This window comes from Canis aureus, chromosome 6 (genome assembly GCF_053574225.1).
Source record: "Canis aureus isolate CA01 chromosome 6, VMU_Caureus_v.1.0, whole genome shotgun sequence".
NCBI classification, from domain to species: Eukaryota; Metazoa; Chordata; class Mammalia; order Carnivora; family Canidae; genus Canis; species Canis aureus.
Window position 1 is genome coordinate 74,228,254 of NC_135616.1, and position 27,603 is coordinate 74,255,856.

The window sequence follows — 27,603 nt, forward strand, 5'->3', positions numbered from 1 at the left end:
TTAGACGTGCACCGTTCGTGCATGCTAATACGTGCTCACTAGGTCATTGCTCATTTTAAGATTCTCATTTCCTGCTCTCTGCCCTAAGAAGCCGTGGACATGAGGACGTTTAAATGTAGTCCCTGCAGCCGGGACTGAGGGACACTTGACAGAGCAGAGGAACAGGATGAGGACCTCTAGGGGAATAAATAAGTGCCCCTGCATGGGGGGCCTGTATCCGATCTTCAGCACAGGCAAGCCCCATGCCCCACGCCCCACCGCCCCTGCCCAGTCCTGAAAGCTTAGGTCTGCTTGTCCAGAAAAGTCAAAAATGACTCTCTGAGTATTCTGCTTCTGGAGAATTCTACTCGGCATTGTAAATTCAAAACATCAGTTGGGGACAACGAAGCCCCAGACTCCCAAAATACAGTTCTGCAGACTGGCCTGCCCCGGGGCTTCTAAGTCTGTAAGACACCAGAGCACAGGCCAACGGTCTGCAGACTCCAAAAATGACCTGTTAAGTAGCCAGGTTGTCCTCTGTGGGGATGTCACCCCCCACTGCAGGGGCCGTGAGCGGGACGGTGTGGACTCCCTCTCCTTCTCAGTTCTGTCCACACTTGGCCAGCCACCTGGCCTTTCTTGAAGCCAAGCTGACCTGTGTCCCAGAGCACCCGGTTCCCAGTGCATGGGCTGGATGCCTCTGTCTTCTCATGAGAGCTGGAATTTCACCGTCCTAGGGTGGGGTGCTAACCTTAGTAAGCGTCCACAGTCATCACATGCTGAGGCTCCTGGGTGGCTCAGTCCACTAAGCATCTGCCTTCAGCTCAGGTCATGGTCTGTGGGTCCTGGAATTGAGCCCCCCTGTTGGGCACCTCGCTCGGTGGGGAGGCCCTTCCCTCCTCCACTCCTACTTTCTGTTTCTTCCTCAAATAGATAAAAATCTTTTTTTTTTAAAGAGTCATTATATACCTTTGTGAGCTTCATTTTTTACCTGAAATAGAGAAAAGGGAAAATCAGCCCTTACCTATTATGATGAGGGCCACAGGTAAGAAAGACAGCGCTTAAGAATGCAGTGTGACCTAAAGAAAAGAGAATAAGCCTGGGCGCTGGTGCATCAGGGATGCTACGGGCACTGTGCTAGGCACTTAACACACAGCACCTCTTTCAAACCTCACAAAAAAACAACAATCCTCCCCATGTTCTAGATTCAGTAAACAGGGTTCAGGGGAGTTATATCCTGTCACCATCCTAGGAAGTAGCGACGCCACCCTCAAAGCCCTGATCCGATGCAACCTAGAGCCACACCTCTTAAAGAACATTTTCTGTGCACCTTTCAGCCACCGGGAGGCTCAATTTAGTATGTGTCCCCCTCATTGGTTATTCTTGGAAGGTGTTATCCGTGCTCGGGGACGGTTTGTTATGCCTCCAGGAAGAGGCAGGCCCGAGGAGCCCTCTCCAGTGTGGCCCTGTCGCCCCTCTCTTCGCAGTCCACCTCTACAAGTGTGCGGCCCAGCGGGAGAGCTGCGGCCTGTGCCTCAAGGCCGACAGGAAGTTCGAGTGCGGCTGGTGCAGCGGCGAGCGCAGGTGCACGCTCCAGCAGCACTGCGTCAGCCCCTCCAGCCCCTGGCTTGACTGGTCCAGCCACAACGTTAAGTGCTCCAACCCCCAGATCACCGAGGTGAGTCCCTCCCTCCCACAAGTCCCCAGAGTGGGGGTCGGGGTGGCCCGGAGCCAGCCGAGGGGGCCCGGGGGTGCCACGGGAGGGGAGTTCACATCGAGGAATTGGTAAGTGTGGTGCACGGTTGCTGCGGGGAGCGGGAGGCCTGTCTCGGGCACTTCGATGGCCCACGTCCAGGTGTCCGTGGCAAGCGGGTGTGCACCTGTGTCCTCAGGCCAGCGCGTGAATGGGCGTACCCGGCGGGTGTGCGCTGCGTACGAGGGAGGCAGAACCAGCCCAGCCTCCCTGGCGGGCCCACAGAGCCAGGTGCAGCTCCGGGGAAATTGGCTTCGTGGTGGCTGAACATTGCAGAGAGCAGGTTTAGCTTTTCTCAGCAGAAATGTGATCTCGGGAGCTGCAATTAGCTCAGGGTTGCAAAGTTGAACACGGAACAAGAAAGTAAAAGCAGGCATGACATGGGCCACCGTGCCATTTCCCGCGATGTGCTCTCTGTCCCGATTTGTTTGTGCATTTTAATGGAAAGAAATAGGTAATTAATTATCCCTGGGGGGGAGGGGGAATGATGTTTCCTGAATAGCAAATTGCAAAGGCAGATGAATAGATGATATGAATGAAAAAGCAGCTGCTCGGGTTTTGAATGGCCTGGGAGAGGAATAGTTGTATTTAACTTTGGTTGCATTATGTGTTCATCACTCTTCACGGCTCCCTATTCACCGACTGTCACTTGTGCTTTGAAACTAATTGCACGTTCCTTATGGTGACTGGGACTAAAGGCGCGGGCAGGTAGCTCTGTGGTCTGCTCATTTAGGAAAGCAGTGAGGGCTGCTCCTTTGCTGCCTCTCCCCCGAGTGGACACGCCGCCCCCTTCCCCCGCCGCCTCTTCCTGAGTAGCCGAAGAAAGCACCTTTGGCCCTCACCGATGTCACCGAGTATTGCAAAACTTCTGGAGCATGCCTGCGATCATTTTTGAAGCCTCAGATCCAGAGTAAGAAAACCCTCAAGATCAAATGAGTGTTGTTAACCTGCAGATGGCTTCTTTGAGGAGGGAGCTAATGTGTGTTTAGCACGCTTGGCACTGTCTCATTTAATCCCACAACCTACCGTGGGAGGTAGATGGTCTCACTTCCATTTTGCAGATGAGGAACATGAGGCTGGGGTTGCCCCAGTTCACACAGCTCATTAAGTGGCTCAGACTTAGTGGATTATAGGACGACTGGTAGAGTCGCCAGGTGCCCAAGTAACATAGAGCGGGAAGCAGTGCTTCCCCTTCCTTGGCACCCAACTTTCTCAGCTAAGGGAGAGGAGGAGGGTGCCATCATCCACATGGCAGGGCCTCCCAGGGAAGCGCAGTGCGGCGGGGTAGGTGCTCATCATCCTGGTGGGAGGGTGCGGGAGAGTGGAAGCTGCTGCCACCCAAGGATCGGGCTTTGTCCGCTTCATTTTACTCACGGACGTGGCCCGTGATTAGTGCCTACTGATCCATCTCTGTCTTCACATTGCTGCAAAAGTGGTTGTAGGGACTCCTGGCGGTGCCCCAGCCCTGCCCCCAGAAGCCAGCTCCCTGAGCTGCTCAGGGCTCCCTGCCTTCTTCCTGATTCTAGTGATTTCTAGCAACTGCTGGCCTGAGAACCTGCTCAGGCCTGGGGTGGAAGGGAGCTAACTTAGGCAGGGCCTGGCTTCTCCATCGGCTCCTCTCACCTGCACCAACCCGTCCACTCCTCGACTGGCAGGGGCGCCTTGCAGCAGCCCTCCTGGCAGCCTCTCCCTGGGAAATCTCTGCCTCCGTGTCACCCCTGCTCACTGACCGGGGACCGACAGGCTGCTCCATTCACAGAGGACACCCAAGCTACATGATGCTAATTAACCCCCTGAGGTAATTAGGCTGTAATTGATTTTCCCAGGGAACACAGCAGCAGGAGCTGGAGGCCCCAAGCAGTGGGGTCTCCTGTTGGTGTTTCTCAAGTAGAGGCTGTGGAGAAACGAAAGAGCATCTCTGGGGAGGAGAGACAAGCCCGTGCTATGTCTCAAGCCTTGCAGGGGACATCATTCGGGACAGGACATGCAAGGGGAAGGATCCAGGCCTGGAATATTTTATTCACTGTTATCAGGAATTTCTCCTTTCATTTTGCATCTACTGCCCTCAACCTGCCCTCCTCCCCCTGTAAAAGACCTCTTCAGTTCTTTTTAACGTCTCATTTTTCAAATAATTTTAGACTTATAAAAAGGCACAAAAATAGTACCAAGAACTTTCACATACCCTTCACCCAGATTCTCCGAAATTAACATCTTATATAACCACAGCACAATTATCAAAATCAGAAAATTAACATTCAGACAATAATGCCATGTAATATACATGCCTGATTCACGTTGTGCCACCGGTCCCACCGATCGTCCCCCTTTCTTCGGTCCAGGATCCAATCCAGGGTCACATGTGATGTTCCATTACCTTGTTTCTGTAGTGCTCTGGCTCTTTCTCTCTCATGACCCTGATACTGTTCAAGAGTACAGGACAAATATCCCTCAATTTGAATCTGGCTAATGTCTTCCCATGATTTAATTCAGGTTCTATATTTACAGCAAGAAATACTAACAAAAATGTGGAGTGCACGTCAAAGGGACACAGGAGCCAACTTGATTTGGCCCCAATAGCCAAATCTGTGGCAATCTGAGCAAGAAAATAAATAATGATACTAACTGACTTATAAGCAATAGAATAAAATAAGAATCTATGGTCCTTATTGATATAATTAAACAAACGACTCACGGGGGAGAGAGGAAGCTCTTCTTCTACTAGAATTCGAACTCAAACATGTAAAAAGGACTTAGGGAAATAGAAAATCACCATTTGGCAAAATGCACAGTAATAATTATTTCAGGAAGAATGGCTGATGAATACTAAAATTAATTAATGAAAGTATGATGAAAAATAGGATATTTACATAGTCTCAAGCCATCTCCCCACAAGATGTGGATTAATTACAACAAGAAAAATAGAAACCGTACGGAGAAGAAACCTGGTAGATGCTCCTTTTGCCACATGATCAAAGTTAGTATCGCCAGCAATGGGAAGAATCGACCTCATGTGCCTCTCTGGCATTTGTTACCAAAACTGTATTATTTGGTAAAAGTAGCTTTTAAGGAAGAATCAGCTCATTTTCTTTACCTAGGCTTTCTTGGGCTGATTCCTTGACATTGGCATAGGTCTTTTTCTTAATAATCAGAATTCTATGAGATCCATGCCTTGTATATGCCCCTCCCCCCTTGTCTCTGGCCCTTGCCTTCAAAATGTGTTCCCCACCCCGTGTGCAAGCCCACGTGCAAGAGCCATTTACTACGAAGATCGTTGTTGAGGGGTGAAAGGTGAAGAATTCTATGATGGCCGGTGGTGGCTGCTGGAGGCAGCAACATCTCCAGTGCTGGAGACAGATGGGGACTGGGATGGGCACCGCCCTGCCCAGGGGCAGGGGGATCAATGAGGTGACCTGGAATGAGTCCTGCTTTAGGAAAAGAAATGGACTCAAGCTCAGCTGAATGAACATCTGCGTTCATCCTTAACCCATCTCACCCAACTGTCTCCATGGCAACCAAGCCCACCCCTAGAGACTCACCTCCTGTGGTAGCTTCATGGAGGACAAGCCTTAGGGCCGATGGAATTTCCCAGTCGGCATAAACTTCAGGTTAGAGACCCCCTCAGGACCCAGCATCTGCTCCTTCTCATCCAGCCCGTAATGTGATAATGATGCTGTCCCCTGTGGGGGATGCCAGGCTGCTCCCATTCTAGCTGTCATCCCGCGGCATCTGCGCACGTGTCACCTGTTCAACCCTGGGGACGAGAGATGTGCAGAGCTTCGGAAAGCCCTTGAGATGCCTGGCCCACCACGTTGCTGTGCTTTCAGAACTGCTAGGACCTCAAAGAGGAGGATGTTACAAGCCCCCTGCTAGATAGGAAAGCCCAGAAGCAACATTTTCTGACAAGCTGGGAAGGGGCAGCATTCGGCAGAAACAGAAAGGAGACCGAATATATAATTGGGGAGAAAAATGTAAGGGTCTAGAGCTCACATGACAGAGGTCTCCACTGGAAGTATGTTCATCTGCTAGGGCTACGGTGACAAAGCACGACCAACTGGGTGGCTTAAACAACCGAACTATCTTGTCTTGCAGTTCTGGAGGCTGGAAGGCCCAGATCTGGGTGTTGGCAGGATTGATCCCTTCTGATGGCTCTGAGGAGCCTCTGTTCCATGTCTCTCCCCTAGCTTCTGGTGCCTTGGGAAAGCAGCAGTCTGGGTATCCCTTAGCTTGTGGACGCATTGCCTTCATCTCTGCATGACATTCCTTCTTGTGTCTGTCTCTAATTTTTTGTTTATTTATATAAGGACCCCAGTCGTATTGGATTAGAGCTCATACTAATGACCTCATTTTAACCTGATTACCTCTGGAAAGGTACCTGACTCCAAATAGGTCACATCCTGAGGTAATGGGAATTGGTGCTTTAACATACAAATTTGAGGAGGATAAAATTCAACACATAAACGAGCATTGCAATAAATAAATATACCTTTAATGAGAAACCACTGCATGTCATGCACTGTACTAGGCTTGGAAGTTATCACATGGTTAGTTCTGGGAAGGGAGGCAGGGGGTGCAGTCTCTCACTGCAAAGCCCCAACCTATCCCTGAACATGGGCCACCTGGAGGAGGCTGGAATCTGCTTGTCCCACAGGCCACGCTGCTTCCTCAGAAGGGCCTAGGACAGAAACTTCTCATCAACACCTTTTACTCTTGTCTCCTGTTTAGAAGGAGGACTACAGCACAGACCTAGGTCTTGACACCTAATGAGGACACTTACCTCAGATCAGGGACATGAACACACATGCTCTATATCCCCGAGTATTGGTATAATAGCCAAACTCTACTGTGCACCGGCACCTTTGCATACCTACTCATCCTAACAACCATGCAAGATACCTACAATTATCTTCACTTAAGAGTTGAGGAAACAGTGCTTAAGGAAGTAAATAATTTGCCCAAAGTCATCCATTTGGTCAGTGGCAGAACAAATTCGAAACCAGGTCCCTCTGACTGGGTGTTCCCTGGCTATACACTTTTCCACCTCACTCCACCACAAGTGTACCAAAAATATCTGTGCCCAGGATCAGAATTCTTTTGGAAGGTCCCAGGAGACGCCAGTAAAACTGGGAGCATTGGCTACCTTTTGTACCGAGCCTTAAGATAACCTTCACCTGTCTTCCCAGACATAATTAGGTCTGCACTTATTCCTATGAGTGGTGGGGGAGCAGAAGGAGCATTCTGTGTGTGTTTAAACTTAAGCTGACCCCTTCTCCCTATACAGGATAGATGTTACTTTAATTATGTATGTTTTTTTGGAGTTCTCGGACTCGATAACTTGATTGGTTTCTGGTTGTGTCTGTCAGTGGGGTGATGGGGTTGAGGTGAAAGTTGGAAATGACCAAGCCTGGTAGTTCTTTCTTTTCAAGCATCTGAGCTTAATGAGAGCCCAGAGGATGGGGCCAACGTAGCTCATACCTGCAGGGGATGAGAGAGATCAGGATAAAGAATAAGCAAAGCAGGCTTAAAATGCAAGGAGCAAATCTCCAGTCTTGGGTCTTGGGGTCCTCAGGGATGGACCAGGAACCCATCACCATTTGGGCACCAAAGAATATTCCTGTGTGTCTCTGAACTCACCTGCCATGTTGCCCAGTGAGGCCACACCGATGCTAGCCCGTAGGGGTGCTGGTTTTGCAGTTGTCTCTTCATTGACCACATTGTAGATTTTACTTTGTGAATTCTCCAACGTCACTGTCTTGCCCCATCCCTCACTAGTTTATGCTCAGGGAACATAAATTCTCTTTAACACTATCTTAAGTATGTGTAACTGGGAAAGAAAACCAAATGTAGAAAACCATGTGCATTGCTCTCTAAAACCAAGCAAAAATAATAGTTGATACAATATTTGTTTGAGATGATCCGTTGCTCTTGCCTTCCTTCTGCTCTCCATCTGCCCAAATAATTTAAAGTGGTTTTTTTTTTCCCCTTGGATTCTCTCAGTTGTGAACACATTTGTGAAATTGTTTGGGGAGCTGGACATTTACAAGTATTTATCTGTAAGGCTGCAGCAAATCTCTGCAGGAAAGGCCAAAAGCCACCTGCCCAGGGCCAGAAAGACTCGCTGCAAAGTTCCCAACAAATAAATAAATATGTCAGCCAGCTTTCCTGAGAAACAAGTCAGCACTCTGATCTCCCGTTCATTTATTTGCAGGCCTCATTAATATAACATCACTGCAACAAACAGCTAACGGGGGATGGTGTCAGGATGAATAATGGAGTTACTCTGCTGAGATAACAATTAGGTTTTGAATGTACTATCAGCTAAGACAGAGCCAGCAAGGATTCTTGCCGGGTAGGAGAGCTGGAGCCACAAGGCCAGAGATTCCTGCAGAGCTCGTCAGCTGGGCTCTAGCCTACCATGAAGAGTGTGCACATTCTCATGCACACACGTGCCCACACACACGCATACACTCACATTGGAAAAGAATGTGACAATTTGCCATCTTGAATCCAACATCCAGGTGTCTCTGGGGCCAAGTGCCAGGTTGGCATCAAAATTTGCAGGCGCAAAGTTGGCACCACTGCCCTCTAAAGTCAGGAAAACTCTAAGCACCAGGAAAGGAGCAAGTGGATTAGTGAGATTAGCTGTCTATATACTGACAACTTGTCCTCCCTGGCTTGTCCTGATTTGGGGGGCCACTTGGGGAAGAACCCTCTCGATCCCAGCCTCAGACACAGGAGCTTTTATTACAAAGCATGTCCATCAGTTGGGGGGTATCCATCCTGGAGCATCTTCTCTGGGACCCCCTCCCTCGGCTGCTCTGGAAAGCTCTGATGTCAGCCTCTCTCGTCTCCTCTTAAAAGCCCAGTCTAGGGTGCTGACAGCCTGTTGGAGACAAGGGAAGAGCCAGACAGGCCCGTCAGAAAAGCAGCCATGCTGGGCCATCTCCACAGCAGCCACTTCTCTGGATTTCAGCTAGCCTGGCTTCTGCTCAGACTTCTTCATCATCAAATCGTAATAAGAAAAAGGATAGCTAACTTTCACTGAAGGCTCACCTGGCCCCCAGCAGCACACTCAGCACCCTATGTCATATAAGCCTTATAACAACTTGTATGAGGGAGGGGCTTCTGTTATCATTAGCCCCGTTTTACCGATGAGGAAACCAAGGCACTTTATCAAAAGCACGCTGCTAGTAAGTTTTAGAACCAAGAGCTACCCCGCAGCTGCTTAACTCTAGAGCCCCCACATATGACCTGTACACTGTCCTTCAGCTCTCGCCTGGGCTCAGTCCACAGAACTCTCAGTCCACAGGGCTGGAGGCGGGAAACCTGCCAGCACGGAGCTCTCATCCAGTCCACTGCCAGGATGGAAAGAAAGCCAGCAGTCCCCACTCCTGGCATCACACAGAGAGACTGGACAGGCACAGGGAGAGATGACCGGGGCAGGGGCAGGGGGGAGGCCAAGGGCGGCCGGTGCACATTTGCGTGGGAATGGGGACAGAGAGGAAGGTGAGGGAGTTGAGAAGTTCGGAGACATGGGGGTCATCAGCAAAGCCAACTGCACAGCTTCTGGGAAAGTAGCTCGTTCTGGCCTTCACCAAGGGAGAGGGGCTGGGGACCTCAACAGAGGGGAACCCACAAGTAGCATAGGGCCTGAATTCTCATGCCTGATGACTCTCATGCCTGAGGGCTCTCTCCCGGGACAAGAGGGTGGTCCACTCAGGCAGTGCTGTTGGAGGCTAGAAGCACAGGTGAGCTTGACCACTAACCTTGGGCCAATCACTTCACCTCTCTGGGTACTATTTCCCATCTGTTATAAGGAAATTATAATAGGACTTCCTTCACAGCGTCTGTGGAACCCTACATAGGATAAAATATGTAAAGCCCTTGGCACAATTCCTGGTTCATGATAAGTACTTAATAAATGAAATGATATTAGAAGATGCGATGATAAAGCAGGTGTAATAAACGATGGTAGCCAGCGTTATCAGCACTTCCAATGACCAGGAGCCAGTGTCCAGTGTCTGTCTTGGCTCCCACCGTGTCTAACAGGTGGGAGAGGCAACCCAAGGAAGCCAGCTTCGCTAGGATGGAAGCTCGGCCTTGTGAGGCCCCCACCCAGAAGCAGCCTTCCTCCGACCCCGCGAGCCCCTACCCTGCAGGAGCCCCCAGTGCCACCCTCCAAGGCTGCACCCAAGTCCCAGGGGTGGCCCGGGCGGCGCTCCCCAGGCTGCCGAGCCCCTGGGACTGGGGCGCCTCGCGCTCCGCTCCCTGGTGCGGCCCTTCCGAGCTCCCCAGCTGTAATTAATCGGCTGCATCTGCTCCCGCCCTTGGGCGGCTTCGTGGCACAGTTCCCTCCGAACTGTTCAATTAGTGGCTGCAAGAATCAGGGCGAGTGTAGCATCACGGCGGCTGCTTTCCAGGTCACGGCACCCACGGTGGAAAACAAACATGACACAGTCTGGCAGGAGCCCAGATTTGGCTGGGGTGCTCAGGCGCTCTGCAGGGCTCGGTTGGGCCCAGTGGCAGGCAGGTGGGGTCCGAGTAGGTGGGGAAGTGGCTTCCCAACAAGAGGCTGTGGGAGGCTTCGAGACGGCCCAGCAGGAGACTAGTTAGTGCCCTACTGTCAGCACAGGCCAACCTCATCCCACAAGCCTGCTCATCCTGGCATAGGATGAGCTGATAAAAAATACGCAGCCAGATGTGGATTAGCCACCTATATACCTGGGGCCAGGTGTTGGGCAGCTGGACTGAAGCCTCTGCCCTAGCACATTTCCCATATTCTCCTTCTGAATGCTGCGTATGGACAGACATTTCATTCTATAATCAGCCAAAAAGCCAATACTCTTAAGGCAAGCTCATAACACAGCTTAAGCTCCCATTAAGATGCAAATAAAGGTTTCTTTCCAGAGAAGAGGCTGGCAAGCTAAGAGGAACCTAAAATAGGGGAAGGGACCCCAGGGAGGAAAACAGAAAAGAAAAAGGGACCTGGGAAAGAGACCTAGAGTTTACCCTCCCTCTGGGACTTGCCGAGGACTGGCGTGGTTAATGGTGTGTGTGACAAGTGGAGGGAAGTCATCTGCACAGGCGCTCCTTACTGCATGTCAGACCAGCCACAAGCCTACTTTGGGTCATTACCCTCTCAGAGGATGCCTGGAAGTCCAAGGGTCCAGAGAAAAGCATCTGAAACGATCAAAGGGTTTAAGAAAACAAGCTCTTCCAAGAAAAGGCTAACAGAATTGCAGAAGCGCAGGCCTGCCGTGGCTCCATCTGGGTCTTCAGTATCTGAAAGATGTCTGATGAGGGGACAGCCGTTCTGTTGTCCGTTCCATGAGCAATCACGCCAGAAATTGGCTTACATTAAAGGAAGAGAGTTTGCAGGAAGAAGTTCTGGAGATCCGGGTGTTACGATACTACGTCACTCCCGAGCAGCCCTTAGACCCCCCCCGCCTCCTTCCACCTGGCATGACGGAACCCAGTTTGTTCTACAGCCTGGTTGGGACCAACCGCTTCCCAGTAACGGAGAACTGGGTTACGTATCATCGGAGGGTGCTGTGTTCCAGGCAGTATGCTAAGTATCAGGTTGCTAAGCAAAAGTGAGATCACCTCTGTCCCAAGATAGTTATTATCTTATTGAGAAAAGAAGCAGTTTGCAACCCAGCATGGCCATTACGTCCTCGGGGCCATTCACAAAGGGCTGTGGGAGCAGAGGAGAAGGTGCTGGAAGTCTGCTCGAGGGGATCAGAGAAAGCCTCCCCGGGAAGGCAGATTTCAGCAGAGCCTTGCGGGAGAGGTAGGCCTTTATCAGTGGACATGCGTGGCCATCGGCAGCGGAGGGGGAGCAGCATGTCAGATGCACGTCGCCTTTAGGCCCTATAGCCTGGGGACCCTTAGCTCTCCGCGGGAGCACAGAGTCCAGGACAGAGCTGGACCAGAGTGCTGGGGAGATGGGCGCACAGAACAGGGGAGAGCTAAAACCCCCTGCCCTGTCCCCCCCACCCTGCCCCGCACTTAGCAACAGCAGCTGCTTCTGGGCGCTTCTCTACCTCATCCCTTACCTCTGAGGTCCACAGAGGAGACATCAGATGGATTTCGGGTCTGTGATAGAAAACATGTTGACAAGCACGGAGCTGAAATGATCAGTATCTAAGGATCCCAGCGAATCTCCCAAGTTTCCAGCTCCCCTCCCCCTCTCTCCGCACCCTCACTACACACACTCACACACACTCATACACATCCCAAACTGTCAAGCCATTTGTTTGTGTGGGTGTCTCATTCAGAATTACTTTCCTGGAAGCATTCATTGAGTTCATTGTGCAGTGCTGTGCCTACCCCAGAATGGCTGATCGCCAGGGGAAAAGGAAATGGCTAGAAGGGAAGGAGGAAAGAATGAAGACCATTTTAGACAGGGCCAGTGTCCTCCCAAATTTATTCTGGGTGAAAGGGTGATGTCTGGCTTAGGGTATGCTTCCGCGCAGGGCCCAGAATCCACCCAAGCCAAGGCCCTGTCCTCGGCAGCATGGACCGGCTCAGGCTGGGGGACGCCTCTCAAGCTTTCTCCAGTCAGCCCTTGGGCAGCTCTGTCTACCCCCTGTCACGCCAGCAGCTAAGTTCCCTGGTCCCTGTGTCCTCCTTCCAGAGAAACAGAAAGATCCCCAAGCATCTGTAAACTGCCTCCCGACACCATCGTCCCACATTTTTATGATCTGGGAAGGCACAGGTGCAGGGGGAACACCAGAGAGGAAATTGCCAATTGTCAAGACCTGTTCTCCAAACCACCGTCATACAGGGACTTTCCAGGTGTTGTTTTCCTTAACCTTCAGAACATCCCCGTGAGGGAAGTATTGTTATCTGTTTTCGGAGAAGGACCCTGAGATTAAAGGTCGCATAGTTCCTAAGTGTCAGAGCTAAAACACGAATTCAGGTTTGTCTTACGCTCTTCCTGCTGCAGATGCTACCCGAGTGTCAGGTGGGCTGTCTTCTCTCTCCCAGACTAGCCAGCAGCAAAGGCCTTCTGAAACTGGAAGCCAGGACCATGTGGATCTGGCCACCATCCCAGCCCTGCCGTGGTTCCCCTCGGTCAGCGGTGAAGGTCTTAAGACAACTCCTGTCCTGCCTTTTCAGCCTCACCTCTCTCCTGCCCTGGAGCCCCACAGTTTCCCTCTGATCTGAAACTTCCTTGTCGTTCTGCAAACTCCACCAACTTGCCTCATTATAGACCTGTGTCATTCTTCCAAGAGAACCAAGCTTTGCAGATGCTACACTGAGCACCCTGCAATCTAACACTGCTTTTAAGAGACAGCCTTGTGGACCATCTCCAGCGTGGACTTGGGACCCCACGGCTAACTGGTCTGAAGTGCTTTCCTAAAAGATCCCGTTCACTTTCTCTCTGGAGAGGACGTCCTTTTCCATCAAGCCTCCCCTCTGTGGCTTCTCCCCAGTACTTGGTCCTGGGAGACATAAGGAAAGCCGGAGGCCTGGATGTTTACCACCCCAAGCCCCTGCACAGACCTCAAGGCCCTTATACTCAGTCTCAGAGTCACGTGGAAGCCCTCAGGTGTTGGCAGATGTGTCCGACGGGATACATTTCGCTGGTCCTTTGCACCCTCAGCCCAGACCTCCACCTTGACCCACTCTGATTTTAAGCTGGGGGAGAGCAAACGATATGCAGAGGCACGGAGATTTTTAAAGTGCATTGTGTGGGCACGAGCCGCTGGCATCTGGGTATAGAACGTGGAGGACATAGGGTAAGATAGCGGATGTGGCTTGAACAAGCGACCAAGATCAGAACTTGAAGGACAAGTGCCAGACCAGGAATTAGGGACTTTGCCTTGACAGTGGTCAGAGCCATTAAAGGATGGCCGAGCAAGTGACTAGTAACCCGGCCACGTGTGTGCTCACGAAAGTCACCAAGTGGTAAGAAGTTAGATCTGGAGGAAGTGAGATCTGGTGCTGGGACATGGAGGCCCTTGTGGTTGGTGCGGGTGAGACGTGGTGGGGCTGTGCTTATCGCTGACCCTGGAACACAGAGTGGGCCACAGATTCAAAGGATGCCAGGGAGTGAGATCTGACGGTGCCTGGTGACTGTTATTTATTATACATGGTAGGGGAGGGAAGGGAAACAGTGGAAGGTGCTTGCAAGACTCCTGGCTGGGTGCACAGTGATCCCATTAGCCTTGAAAGAGAATCTGTGGGGATAATCAGGTTGGGAGTGGAAGGAGGAAAAATTAGGAGTTCATTTTTAGACACGGTGAAATTTGAGGTGCCTGAGGGACATACATGTGGAAATAGAGATGTCCAGGAGCAATTGGATATATGGATACGGAGCTCGGGAGAGAGGTCTGAGCCAACGATACAGATTTAGAAGTCATCGGTAATGGAGACCTGGGGGATCCTTTTGCAAATCAAATGCACACCACCTCTATGTTTGGGAAATCCTGACTCTTACACATCAGTTTTGTTTTAAGCAAGGGAAATGTAAGCAGTGTCCCTTGTAGGCCCTAGGGAATGAGGGTTGCTTAGTTCCTTGATCCCAGACTCCTTTGCCACCTACCCCAGGTGCTGGTGGCATAGCCCAGAGCATGGGGTATGTTGGAAGGAAGACCCCAGGGACCCAGCATCCCCAAGGCATTTTCCAATGACCTGTGAGGACTCTGATTCTCCAGGTTTGGATTCCAGCAGCTGTTAGCTAGCTTACAAGTGATGAGGCTGGCGTCTCTACACCCCAAACTAGCTATCTCTTTGACATGTGCCTTCATGCCAAGACTCTAACAGTTGCTAACAATTAAAAAAAAAAAGTCTTTCTTCTGTAAACAATATGTTGGCTTATGCAACATGCAAGCTGGCTTATGCTTCTGAGCGGCTCTGTGCTGGCAAATGGACCCTGCGGCCCCTCCTTGTGCTCACGGTCGTGTCTCGGACCCCAACCCTCAAATGTCAGGAGGGGACACTGCGATGACTTGCCAGCTGAAGGAAGCTGCCTCGCAGATCCTGCCAGCGCTGCTGAATATCCACAGTACAATCCCCACACGCTACCTGCAAGATGGAAATATTTTTAGGCATTCCAGAAAGATTTCGTTTCACAGTTTTTCTGAAAGGTTGTAATTAACTGCAGCGAGCAAAAGAATGTATTTTTAAAAATAAAAGTGGGGGAAGCAGAGCAAAGCAAGCGCCACGGTTTTGTCAGTTCTTTTTGGTAGGTGGGTTCTTGTCATCCAGGGGCGCTGGGGGACGGGCGAGAGGGGCCAGTGGAGCTCACTCCAAGTGGATCAAAGGAGAACCGGGCACAGAAATTTGCTCGAAGCAAATTCTTTCCACCTGATGTCTCCTGCAGGGGCGCGGAGGCATCGCCTGCCCTGTTCCTCATTAGCAAGGGTCCATCTCGCAGAGCTGGGGAGACCCCAGTTCCAGGGGAGAGTGCAACAGCCAAGATCCACTAGTGGTTATTTTTAGAATCCGGGACCAAGGTGGGGGGCAGGAAAGTCGTTGGGCCATTGGTTCCTCGTGCCAGCGCCTTTCTCTCCAGATTGTTCTGTGTCCCCCCCCCCCCACTCAACGCCCAACACACAGAGAAGTCTCCGAACCACCTCCACTATCCCTCCCTTGATTCGTTTCATGAATCTTGTTTATTTTTATTCAGAAGGTGGGTATTTTATTCCCAGAGAAGGGAACCGGAGCCTCAGACAAGGAGACTTAGCTGAAATGAGCTCCCCCGATGACAGAGTTCATGGCCTAGCCCGTCAAGGAGGGAAGGAACCCACACCGTGTGAGCCTTGCAGAAGAGGATGGGGGTCAGGAGGTCTGACTGACTTCAAGTCCTGGCTGTGCAGCCAACTTGCTGAGAGCCCAGGAGTCGGCCGGGCAGGGAGGGAGGCCTGTTCCTCCTCCCCACTGTCATCTCTTCTCTGTGCCCCCATCACCTGGGCATTCACGGCCAAGTTGGTTGCACAACTCATGGTGCCCACATCACAGGAAGAGCACAGTGTCCTTTTGGGGGACAGGGAGGAGGGAAGAGTTTCCAGAACCTTCCACAGCATTTCACCTGTACTAACCTGTCATCTCTGCCCTGGGACACACTTGACTCCACTGGCCACTTGATGCTTCACCAGCACGTATGGGGTTAAAGGGAGGCTCCCAGTGGGGCCTGAGGACAGAAGGTTCCAGGCTGCAGCTCTATTTGGGAGATTCTGGTGGAGCCTTGGCCTTGACCAACCCACCTTTCCCTCTCTCCCTCCCACCCAGTTGGTCTTGCCTTTCTTTTGGTAATAGTGGAAAGAGTCTCAGACTTTTTAAATAACAGTATGTATACGTCATATGAGAATCTTAGTTTAAGACACCCCGACCTGCTTCCAGGGATTGAGTTCACCTCTAACTTCCTCCTACTTCAGATCACTATAGACCACAACAGATGAACTGACCCCCTGGGCCCTATCCGTTCCTTCCCAAAGAGCCGCATTTTTCCGCGAGCCTGATCTCATCCCAGACAGATGTTTACACCTTGGGAGAGCCTGATTCCTTTTCCTGTTGGGTCAAAAGCAAAATGAGACAGCATTTGGTGACTGAAGTGGGAACTAACTGAATGATCCTTGCAAATGAGAAATCAGCCAAATTTGGGAAATCCTAAAGTTGCTGTTTTTTTTTTTTTTTTTCCCCATGCTTCTAGCAGGCATCATGGGATTTTTTTTTTTTTTTTTTTTTTTTGCATCACAATGTCAAACACACTTTGTATCTTTCATCAGACCCCGGAAGCAGTAGCTAATCTTGGACTCCTCTGGGCTCCCACAGCTTTTCCTCCAAATCCATCTTATCACTGTGTGCCCCGCATCACCATTATTAATGGCTTCCTTTATCTCTTCCTCCTTGACCAGAAGTTCCTTGAGGGCAAATTTTCCGATTTCCTGCGTATTCATCATTGTAACCCCTACAGTGTCTAGCAGGCAGGAGTGGCAATAATAGCACATAACAATTACAAAGCCCTTTCTGGTTTACAAAAAGCTCCCAAACACGCCCTATCGGGTGCTCGGAGCGACGTTGGTAGAGATGATTATCCCCCCTTCACAACTAAGAACTGAGGTTTAGGGAGACTGTGACTTGATCACCATCAGGCAGCTGGGGAATTAGAGACACGTCTCAAACAAGGATTTTCTGCCTCACGTCTAGGACTTCCTGATAATGTTCTAAGTAAATGAACGCATGAATGAATTCATGACCTCAAGAACCGAGGAAGTAGTAGAAAGGAGACCATGTCAGGAGCCCAGACAAGCTGACAAGTGGAGGCAACATGGTCCATTCACCCCGATTCTGGGTGTGCAGCCTCCCCCGGGGCGGGGCAAGGGCACTGCTGCCCCTGCCTCTGTGGCCTTGCAGGTGTGTGATCCCATTTCCCTCCCGCAGATTCTGACGGTGTCTGGACCACCTGAAGGAGGGACTCGAGTGACCATCCATGGCGTGAACCTGGGCCTGGACTTCTCTGAGATCGCCCACCACGTGCAGGTGGCTGGGGTGCCCTGCACCCCCCTGCCGGGGGATTACATCATCGCAGAGCAGTGAGTCTGGGGTGCTCTGTCCCATACTTTTCCCCCTTGCAGCTGAAAGGGGGGGAAGCTGCCTCTCCCTTCTTGGGGATTTCTCCAGGATTCCCTCCCATCCCATAGACCCTGCCTGGGAAGCCTTCCCAGAGCCCCCTTCCCCTCCCACCTCCTCTCCCGAAGGCTCCTATCCTGAGTGATTCTCCACCCCCTGGTTCCTGTGGCATCAGAGCTCCCGGCACGACACTGCCCCTCTGTCTGCCTTGGCCCGGCCAGTGGCACCTGAGCCTTGCTCCCAACCAACCCAGGCTCCTCCTCGGTCCCCCGGGCCCCTCCCCTGCCAGCCCCCATTGGAATGCATCCCGCACGGTGGGCTGCGGGCAACAATTTGTTTGGCTCGTGGGCTCTGACAGCAGCTTAATCCGAGCAGGGCCTTCGCCGGAGCAAATTCATTTATTTCACTAAGGGAAATGTCAGCTGGAAATTAGAAAATAGGCGTGTAGTGGCGGACAGGCGAGCGGGGCTCCAGGAGTGACATATGTTCCAATTTGGGGCGTTCATTTGGCAGTGGCGCCGGCTGTGGAGGCGGTGGGCAAGGGATGGGCACAGAGCTGAGGGCAGAAGGGTGGAACGAGGGATGCTTTCCGCCCCACCACCCAGAAGAAAGCAAAGGGAGTATCCAGATCATTCTGCTTGATTTGTCAGGTAAAGTGGGGTCAGGTCACCCAGTTCTACTGAAAACACAGCTGGGCCAGGGGTGCCCAGAACCCTCCGGAGAGCAGCCTGGTGGGAGGGGCTTCTCTCCCATAGCCCCACCCCCGGGGTCCAGGCCCCTCCCCCTGGGCCTCCCCAGAGTCAGCCTTGAGTAACACCCAGAAACATGACAACACTTTATCTTCTGTCAGTACTTGCACGTCCTCATGCGTTGTCTCGCTTGTAATTGGGGAGGACGCCGAGAGATAGGTGTTGCCCTCGCCCTTGGCAAAGCAGGAGAGAGCCGAAGTCTTGGAGAAGTGAAGGGACTTGGGCAGTTCACCCAGTGCACAGGTGGCCAAGCAGAGCGGGAACCCGAGGCTTCTCCTGACTTCTCCTGACTTCTCCTGACTTCTCCAGATCTCTCCATCTCATGAGAGCAATGGGGCAAGGCTCCTGGACAAGAGCCGTCCGAAAATTCCGTGACCCAGCAGCGAGTGGCCTCTGGGGCCACTGGGGGCAGGGCCCGCGGTTCCAGTGTGGCCCAGAGCAGGCTCAGAGTCAGAGGAGTGAATTCCCAGACTCCGAGGACCACAATGAGGTCCCCTCGCCCCCACAGTGGGAACACAACGGGGCCGTTCGGATCCTTCAAACCAGACCCAACCTCCAGACAACCATATATCCCTGCAAGGACTGACTCTTGGAGGAAAGACTGGCTGGGTCTCCAGAAAAGAGATGGGGGGTAGGGGATTGACAGAAGCTGTGCTTCTGAGCCAGAAGAGGAGATCAAGGCATCGGGGACAGGAGGCAGGACAGCCTGCGGAGTCCCTTCCCATCAGCACCCTGCCAAGCTGGACTAGACACTCGGTCCCGCCATCCCCGAATCCACGGTGGCTGCAAGGATCTGCCTTGGGCCTCTGGACGCAGGCCAGGGCTCCTACTTAGTGAGATGCCGCAGGACCAAAGGACAGGGTCTCGGGGACCAATGGGTGAGGCTCTGAGCTGAGGAGTACAGTCTTGAGCAGCTGGACGTGGAGACCTCACGAGCTTTGGGACTCGTAGGTGGTCTAAGTCCTGGCTGCTCCGGGGCCTTTGCAAACTGTCCGATCTCTCGGGCCTTCACCAGCCTGGTGGAGATCATAAGGCCAACAGCACCGGCTTGGGGGGAAATTCAGTCAGATGGGGAAATGGAGACCACCGTGTGCCTGGGAATGTGAGGGAATAGTCTGTCTTTGAAATCAAAGGCCCCAGGGCCACGGGGGAGAAAGAGCCGAGAGAAACCAGAAGTGAGGATGTGGGGGGAGCCGGGGAAGGTGACTGACTGGTCGCCGGGGGTCCCTGCTGAGGCTGGTGGTCCCCCATCCTAGAAAACCTCCACCGCCTTCTTCTGGGGCACAAGAGGGGCAAGAGGGAGCAAGCGCTCTCCGCACCTCAGCTGGTGCAGCCCTGCTTCCCAGCCGTGCCAGGCTCATTACCACTCTCGAGGTCTCGGAGTTTGTGAACCTCATTATAGCCTCCATCCCAGGCAGTGAGCAGCAGGCGCAATCGTTACAGATGTCTGGGCGAGATGAATTTGGCTAACCGGGCCAGTGCCGTGTCCCGGGTGCAGGCAGGATTAGCGGGCACGGTAATGGCTCACCGTATGCTGGTGCCACGCCATCCATCACTCAGCAATTAGGTTAATGTTGGTTAAAGGGCCCCACTTAGTCCTGCAATCAGCACCCCACCGGTCTGCGGAGGGCCAGCTGATTCCATCACAGGACGATTTCTGGGTGATTAGACACAGGTAGAGGCCGAAGCTCAGCCTCTCCTGGGACAGGGACTCTGTGTGAGAAGGACTCAGCCGAGGTCCTCAAACACAGCCTCCCCCATCTGCTGCACCTGTGAACCCCGTCATGGCTGGCTGGATGTTAGAGGCATGTGCTCCCCCACCCAGGGGTGCACGCTCATGGGGAGAAAGGCACCATCTCTGCCAGACTGTGGGGGTGAGGGCACTGGACTGGGTGCCAGGAACTCAGCTACTGGTGAGCTGGGTGACCTTGGGCAAATCACTTTGGTCCCAGATTCTCAGACGTCTCATGTGGAGAATGAAGAAGTGTAGACATAGGTGATCTCGACAACTGCATCTATGATCCTTGGGATGTCAGAGCAGTAAACTGTGTGCCCCATGGAACTGCAACTCCTCCCATCAGCAAGCCTGTGGGCATCACGAATGTGTCTCCAGAAGCTCCCTGTCAACCAGGAGGGAGTTGAACCTCCAAATGTTGAAGCTGGATGATTATTAGTTTCCTCATTTTGCAAGGAGAAGTTTTAGGCATCCCCAGCTATCGTCTCCTTATGATCTATAGGGAGCCTAGAGCCACAAGAGACACCAGGAGGAGGCCGGGAAGGCAGGAGGGCCCCAGAAATCAAACCACAGGAACTTCACCAATTTGTAAGGCTTGAAGGAGGAAGCGGTGCACACGCCGCTGCCTGGGGTCGTCTACACCCAGGAAGGTAGGGGGCATAGATAGATGTCAGCACCTTAGGAACCCAGCTGGCACTTCCCCACCTCCCGCCACATCCTCTCACACCCCAGCATCCTCAGCTGCACCGTGGCATTGCTGCCATCGCTACCCTGCCCCTTCCCCAAAAGACAGAGAAGGCACCCATTAATTCTATAGCGGTAGAGTAGAATGGTCAAAGGCCTCAGCGTTGGAGTCAGGCGGGGCTGGACTTGAACCATGGCTCTGCCACTGCGGCTGCGGATGGGCCGCTCAGCCTCTCTGGGCCTCAGTGCCATTGCCCGTGAAGGAAGGGAGCACACCGTCGATCTCTGGCGCTTCGCTGCAGCCCAGTCCCTGCTCCCCTGCGTCACGCCGCTTGGCAAACAGGCCCTCACCCCCTCCTTTAGGGAGACTTGCAATTTTGTCTTGTCACGCAGGAAAGAGCACTACGGGCACTCAGCCTTGGACACTTGGGAGTGCCCGTCTCCCGCCCATCCCTCTTCTCCCAGGCCCTCCATACGTAAGGCTTATCTTCTGGGACATGAGCCCCGAGCAAGAAAATGTTCTAGAAAAGCCGGTGCACCCGAAGGCTTCGGGCCATTGTTAACCTCCCTCCAGAGAGAGCTGAATAGCCCATTTTAGGCCTTGTCCTCTCCTAGACGGACCCCTGAGTCCAAGGAAGGAAAAGTATGCCCCCGACTCACATGTTCCCATATTTCCTCTCCCTGATGCCAAGTCGAGCCTGCCATGATTTCCTCCTCCTCTCTTCTGGAGGATGACTCTGGCCCTGGGATGGGGGTGAGGGGTGGGGGACAAGAGAGCCCTGATTAGACGAGAGGGACAGAGATTGATCTGCTTCTCCCCTCTTATTTGTCCTCCTCTTCCCCTGCAGTAGATCACAGAGTCTCCCCTGCGGCCCCTTGGGAGCACAGAGGCATGGTTTGCAAGGGGGCAGGGACCCCAAGCGGGGGACAGGCGCTGGGGCCCAGGACCCAGGGGGAGGGACTTGTTACTCCAAGCAGGTAGCAGCATGAAAATAACCACACACAGTACCTTAAATTAAGCTTCTCAAATGCTCTGCTAATGAGGTTTAAGAAGACAGTTACGTGCAAAAAAACTAATTGATCATCACCACCGCCTTTACTCCGCGTTCGTAATTCATTTATTTATTCATAGAGGAAGGGAAGGGAGAGTCTCCTTCCGTGTGCATTCAGTACTGTCTTGTCGAATCTAATATGCTAAACGTAATAAGACAGTTATTGCATGTTAAGTAAATATTCACCGGGAGTTAAAGTACTTATTTGGGATTAACTGTTATGAAGGAGGTGGAGATCCCTGGCACGCCGTGTGTGTGAGCATGCGGCGTATTTGTTTAGCGCGAGTTTTATTACATCGAAATGAAATCTCTGTTTAGTTACCTTCCTTCCTAGAGAAGCTGTGGAGATAAGCACCGCCCGGTTAAACACGGATCTTCCCCGCAGCGCCGGCGGAATGCTGGGGATTAGTGTACCAGGGGCTGTTTCCCCGACGCCCCGCTAAGCAAACCTGCCAGGGGCACCGGACTGTTCTGAACTCTCCCATGGTGTTGGGAGGAGAAGGAAAGTCCTTTCTTCCGTCCAGAGCTTCTTTGCCCAGCCTGGTGGGGCTCTTGCCCCGCCTCCCGCCCCGTGCCTTATAATCCTAGCAAGAGGAACCCCCCAGAACCCGATTTCTCCAGTCTCTCCCACCCTTCTGAGAAGGCTGCTGTGGCCAAGGCAACCAGTCTCTAAATGTGCTTGTTGTAACCGGATCTCAGGCACCAGGGGAGTCATCACCGGGGGTATTGATCTGAACTGGAGGAGAGAGAAGGCCGCACCCCCCTCTTCCCTCCAGCTACCCAGCGTCTTAATGTGAGACGTGACTTCCAACCCCACGGCTGGTTCACCGCCTCGCCCACCAGCTTGGTGCACTCAGACCTTGATTAAGTGGGAGTCCGGTGTCAGCTGCCGTCCTAATGAACTCGTCCACCACCCACCCCTTCTCCTGCAGCCGCAGGACTGCGCTGCTCCCGTTGGCTGGGAGCTGGGAGCTCCTGTCTGGGGCGCTCACTATCTCACCAGATTATCTCTTCCCTTTTTAAAACTCCCTGTGGGAAACGAACCACAATTGAATCCGCTTGGCAAACAGGCCCTCACCCCCTCCTTTAGGGAGACTTGCAATTTTGTCTTGTCACGCAGGAAAGAGCACTAACTGAATCACTGCTCCCAGGTCTCTCTGTTGGACATTGGGCTTTATTCAACAGCAACCGGGTAGCTACCCAGGGCTACGTGCCGCACTAGGCAATGGGAATACTCCAGATACGGGTTTATTCAGAGAATTAGGCAGCATGGAGTTCCGAGGCTCTGCAGGCTTTTGAGGTGATCTCATTCATCCTCTCCCTGTATGGATGAGAGGCTGAAGCCCAGAGAGGGAAAGCACTTTACCCAGGGTCACACAGCCGGACGGGTGAGCAAGCTGAGACTTGGTAGGGCACGTGTGCAAGGGGGTGATGAGTCATTTAATGGGACGGGGGTGAGCAGTGCAGGCGGGGATGCCAGCTCTAGCCCGGCCTCTCACGGGAAGCTTTGCTCTCTCCTCAGGATCGTCTGTGAGATGGGCCATGCCCTCGTGGGCACCACCTCCGGGCCCGTGCGCCTGTGCATTGGCGAGTGTAAGCCCGAGTTCATGACCAAGTCGCATCAACAGTACACCTTTGTGGTGAGTGTGGGGGTCCTGCGCAGGGCTGTGAGCTCCCAGCAGGGCCACACTTCTGTTCCAGACTTCGCCCCGGGGAGGCCCCAGAGCCCGCTAGGGACTACCCCTGTGTGACTACCAGTGCTGCTAGAGTCCCAGAGAGCCACAGGTCGGAGTTCTAAATAAGGCCACATCAGGCCTTTCTTAGAAAGCGTCTGCCTTCGCCCAGGGTGTGATCCTGGAGTCCAGGGATCGAGTCCCACCTGGGGCTCCCTGCAGGGAGCCTGCTTCTCTGCCTGTGTCTCTGCCTCTCTCACTCTGTGTCTCTCATGAATAAGTAAATAAAATCTTAAAAGAAAAGAAAGTGGATCCTTCCCACCGGGTGGGGAGGGGCTGCCCCTAGTCCCGCCAATGTGACATCTTAGTCTCATTCCAGCCTAATGAGCACAGATCGCCTGAGGGACCTAATTAAAAAGGTCTAAATTTATCCACATGCTTTGTTTTCTGCCAAGGATATTGTAAGTGGGAGTTTAGAGAAGTCACTTCAAATCCTGCAGGGACGTACGTCTGTGGCAGGCCCACGGGAGTGGGGGGATGCGTGTGAGTTGTTCTGTGGGATGGTGTGGTTGTGTGCACATATACGCACACTCTCACACCTGAAAACATCTCTTGGCGCTCAGGCAGCAGGTAATAGAATCACAAAGGCTTTCTTTAAGGCTGGGGCTGTCTTCCTACCGAATCAATAGCGTGTTTCTGGGGCCCTGGAGTCTGCTGGGGCTGTCTTCCCACTGAATCGATAGCACACTTCTGGGGCCCTGGAGTCCCTCTTCTGACGCTTACCTGTATCACCACGTTGAGTTGTTCATTAAAAAGTGTTAACACCAGCCAACGGGGTCAAACCAGCCTTGCTACGAGTTTTGAAAAATCATTAGACCACAAAATTTTACTCTCTCCAAAGCATTTACTGCTTGCTTTAGGTTTTCCAGGCTCTACCTTCCAATCTTGGCATCTCTGCTTTTTTATCCTACTCGTCTTTTTTTCTCAGATGGGAGAGGACTGCAGCCTACCTGCCGCCAACCTACCCCGTCTCTGACACAGGACAGACAGGGTCTTGCAAACACAGAAAGTCTGGGTGGAGAGAAAACTGTAGACTGCCCCTGCTGGGGGTCAGGGGTGGGGGGGCTTTAGAGATAATTTAGCCCACCTTGTCTCAATGTTGGAGCAAACAAAAGCCCAGAATGATCCAGAAACTTGTTTCAGGGCCGTGGATAGTGAATGGCTGATGCGGACTAGAATTCGTGCAGGTGTAGTTGCTCAGTTAAAAGGCACTTTCCATTCCACTCCTCTGTCTTCCGGGCAGGAGCAGTTGTCTCTGATTTAGGTCAGCCACCCGATGCATTAGAGACCAGATGACACTTCTTTGAAGCTTCAGATTTAATTTTACAGCTTAGTGAGTTTACTAGAAAGCCCTGGCCATTGATGGGGCCAACCTCCTAATGAAGGTTGGGGAAGCCACGCCAGACATTTACTGACAGGGCTCTGCCCCCAGGCCCCCTGCTGTGCCCCCTCACATGCTTCAGAGGGGGCAGGACCTGTGCATGGGTCACTAATGGAGGACTTTAGCCCCTTGGTGGCTCGATCTAGACAAGGATGCTTTATTCAGTCTTATCGATTTTGTGCCAAAAAAATCAGTACAGGCTCCAGATAGAGAAGCATTTTCAAATTGCTCTCAATTTGTAAACTAATTGATAGATTAGTCAGTGCTACCTTTGCCTTCCCATCAGTGTTATTATGAGCGTGAGATTCCCCAAGGAGTTAATTAATTCTAAAACGTGGTCCTTCTGCCTTCCCTGGACATACCAGAGCCTCTTCTTAGAAACAGTCTCAACTCCGGGATAAGAGATTAGAAAGGGCAGGAAAAGTACCTACACCCCGAGCATAGACTCAGTCCCTCCTTTGGCCCTTATGTCTAACCTCGGGCCTGTCACTTTGGGCCAAACCTGAGCTGTGATCACTTCCCTGCTTCTTTTCAAAGAACCCTTCCGTGCTGTCACTCAACCCCATCCGAGGACCAGAATCGGGAGGCACCATGGTGACCATCACGGGCCATTATCTCGGGGCTGGGAGCAGTGTGGCTGTATACCTGGGCAACCAGACCTGCGAGTTCTATGGGTAAGATGCGTTCAGAGGAGCCCTAGGAGGCTGGTCATGTGAGGCGTGTGCACACCTGCTCCTGGGCGTGTTCACACAGGTGCCCACGCCATGGCTTCCACGGTGTGGGCCACGTCCTGGACCCAAACACCATTCCCATCCCGTGCGAAATATACAGCACTACTCAGTTTGTAGCAATATATACCACTAGTGAACATATCAAGGGACTAGATGCTTCTAAAAATAATTAGGATGAGGGCCATGAGAACTGCTGATGAGGAAGGTCCCAGAAACTCTTCAGTCATCATTGGGGCCGAGCATTGATGAGGTCCCCATTATGGAGACTTGAGAAACATGGAGACCACATGGCCTCAGTCATCAGCAAGCACACAGACTCATCCCCAGGGCATCTCTTGGGCATAAAAACCCAAACGCCTTCTATTCGCCAGATACACTGATGAAGCCCTTGGGATCCGCAGAATCCTGAGAGAATTCTGACAGAACCCATGGGTGAGACCCCAACATGCTCAGTAGTATCTCGTTGTCTCCTCCTCGGATTATAAACTCCCCGAGGGCAAGGACTGCGTGTTCTCTTCTCTACATAGTTGATGCTCAAGAAGTATTTGTTCAGTGACTGACCAGACCCTAAGCACTGGCTCCCTAGTCTAATCTAGAAAAATCCAGAAAAGAAAAGATCACCCAGAGCCCATGAAGCCCTGCCTCTGCCCTACATTCTCTAACCCCTTTTTCTAATTTGTTCCCTCCCTCCAACCAGAGTTGAGTCTCCTATAGAAAGAGGGACCTATATCCATTGATAAGGGATCTGCTCCACTGTGTAGAGTAGGAAAGAACACTTCTGGGTCATCCACACCCTCAGACCGAGGAAAATTCGCTCTCAAGCCAGAGAGCTCTCCTCGTTGCCCAGGCCTTTCTTCACCAGCCTCCCGCTGTCCCCCCATCAGGCGGTCAATGAATGAGATCGTGTGCGTCTCCCCTCCGTCATCAAACGGACTGGGCCCGGTGCCGGTTTCCGTGAGTGTCGACCGAGCCCGCGTGGATAACAACCTGCAGTTCGAGTACATAGATGACCCCCGGGTGCAGCGCATTGAGCCGGAGTGGAGCATCGCCAGGTGAGACAGAGGTGGGGAGGATGCGCCCAGCTGCCACCTGACATAACCCCTTCGGCCCTGGGGGACTTGTGCAGGGACCCAAGCGTGGCGGCGGTTAAGGGTTTGAGAGAGCTTGTCACCTAACCCATCCTCTGCTTGTTCCCAGTGGCCACACGCCGCTGACCATCACAGGCTTCAACCTGGACGTCATTCAGGAGCCAAGGGTCCGAGTCAAGTTTAATGGCAAGGAATCCGTCAACGTGAGTACGCGCTGGTCTACCTGGCCCCCCACCCCCACCCCCCTAGCCACAGTTGTGTGTCTGCGTTTGCAATGAGCTGAGGTCCGTGTTAGAAGGAGCATCACCCTACTGGAGAAGAAAGTGAGCTCAAGACCCTGAGCCTGGAGTCACGGCCCCAAACGCCTGAACCTTACAGTGACGCTAACAGTCACAGTATAATCATTGCTCCTTGGAAGGCAATAGAACGAGCTGATCAATGTACTGGCTCTTGAGCGTGAGACACAGCACGAGAGGGCTCCTGGTCCGTGCCATGGTCACTCTGAGGTCCGATAAGAAGCAAAGTGGAAGGGTGAAGAAATTCGGCCTCCAGATCCAGACGCTTCTGAATTGGAAGCGGGATACTGCTGTTTATTAGTCATACAACCGTGATCCCATCATTTATCCTCTGGGATCCTCTCTCCTCTGCCTGTAAATGCGAATGATAAGACTCTCCTCGCAGGGCAGTAACACGCCCGCGGCGGGCACGGGGTTGGCACCCGACAGACGTCAGTGGCTGCGTGCGGCTAGTTCCACGCCCGTTGCTAAGATGATCAGTTGAACGTTTTCCTTTACTCCGCTATGCAGAGCCATGTAATTTAATTTTTTTTTCCTCTACGGGTTTTTGTGATTTTTAGAGAAGTTCCTGATCATAAAAGCGGAACGTCTGAGATGTCATTATACATTTTTTTGGTTTGTTCTAGTGGCTCCATCTCAGTCTTGTTAGCCAATATTTTCTGAAACATTATTGTATTCATAATTATAGTCCAGGAGATGCTATTATGGCCATTATTTGTCAGATAATTGCTATTATTACTGCTCTGACCCCAGGGGATTGAGTAGGCTGTGATAGAGATGGTAAAGACGGTACTGTATCTATCGTCTTCTCCCTGACAGGTTCCCAGCATGCTAGAAGCTTCCTTA

The 27,603-nt window shown here is 52.3% G+C and overlaps 1 protein-coding gene across 2 annotated transcripts in view; it reads left to right on the forward strand.

The window, feature by feature from the left end:
• Positions 1–27,603, forward strand: part of PLXNA2 (plexin A2) — a 205,696-nt gene that overhangs the window by 154,419 nt on the left and 23,674 nt on the right. The window contains exons 12-17 of one of the 2 annotated variants that reach the window (XM_077902256.1): positions 1,467–1,657; positions 17,120–17,271; positions 23,051–23,168; positions 25,180–25,316; positions 26,258–26,425; positions 26,571–26,664. In XM_077902256.1, coding sequence (XP_077758382.1) covers positions 1,467–1,657; positions 17,120–17,271; positions 23,051–23,168; positions 25,180–25,316; positions 26,258–26,425; positions 26,571–26,664 — 860 coding nt within the window. Of the gene's footprint in view, positions 1–1,466; positions 1,658–3,558; positions 3,838–17,119; positions 17,272–23,050; positions 23,169–25,179; positions 25,317–26,257; positions 26,426–26,570; positions 26,665–27,603 lie in introns of those variants that run through there. The other variant, XM_077902257.1, reaches the window with a different exon arrangement.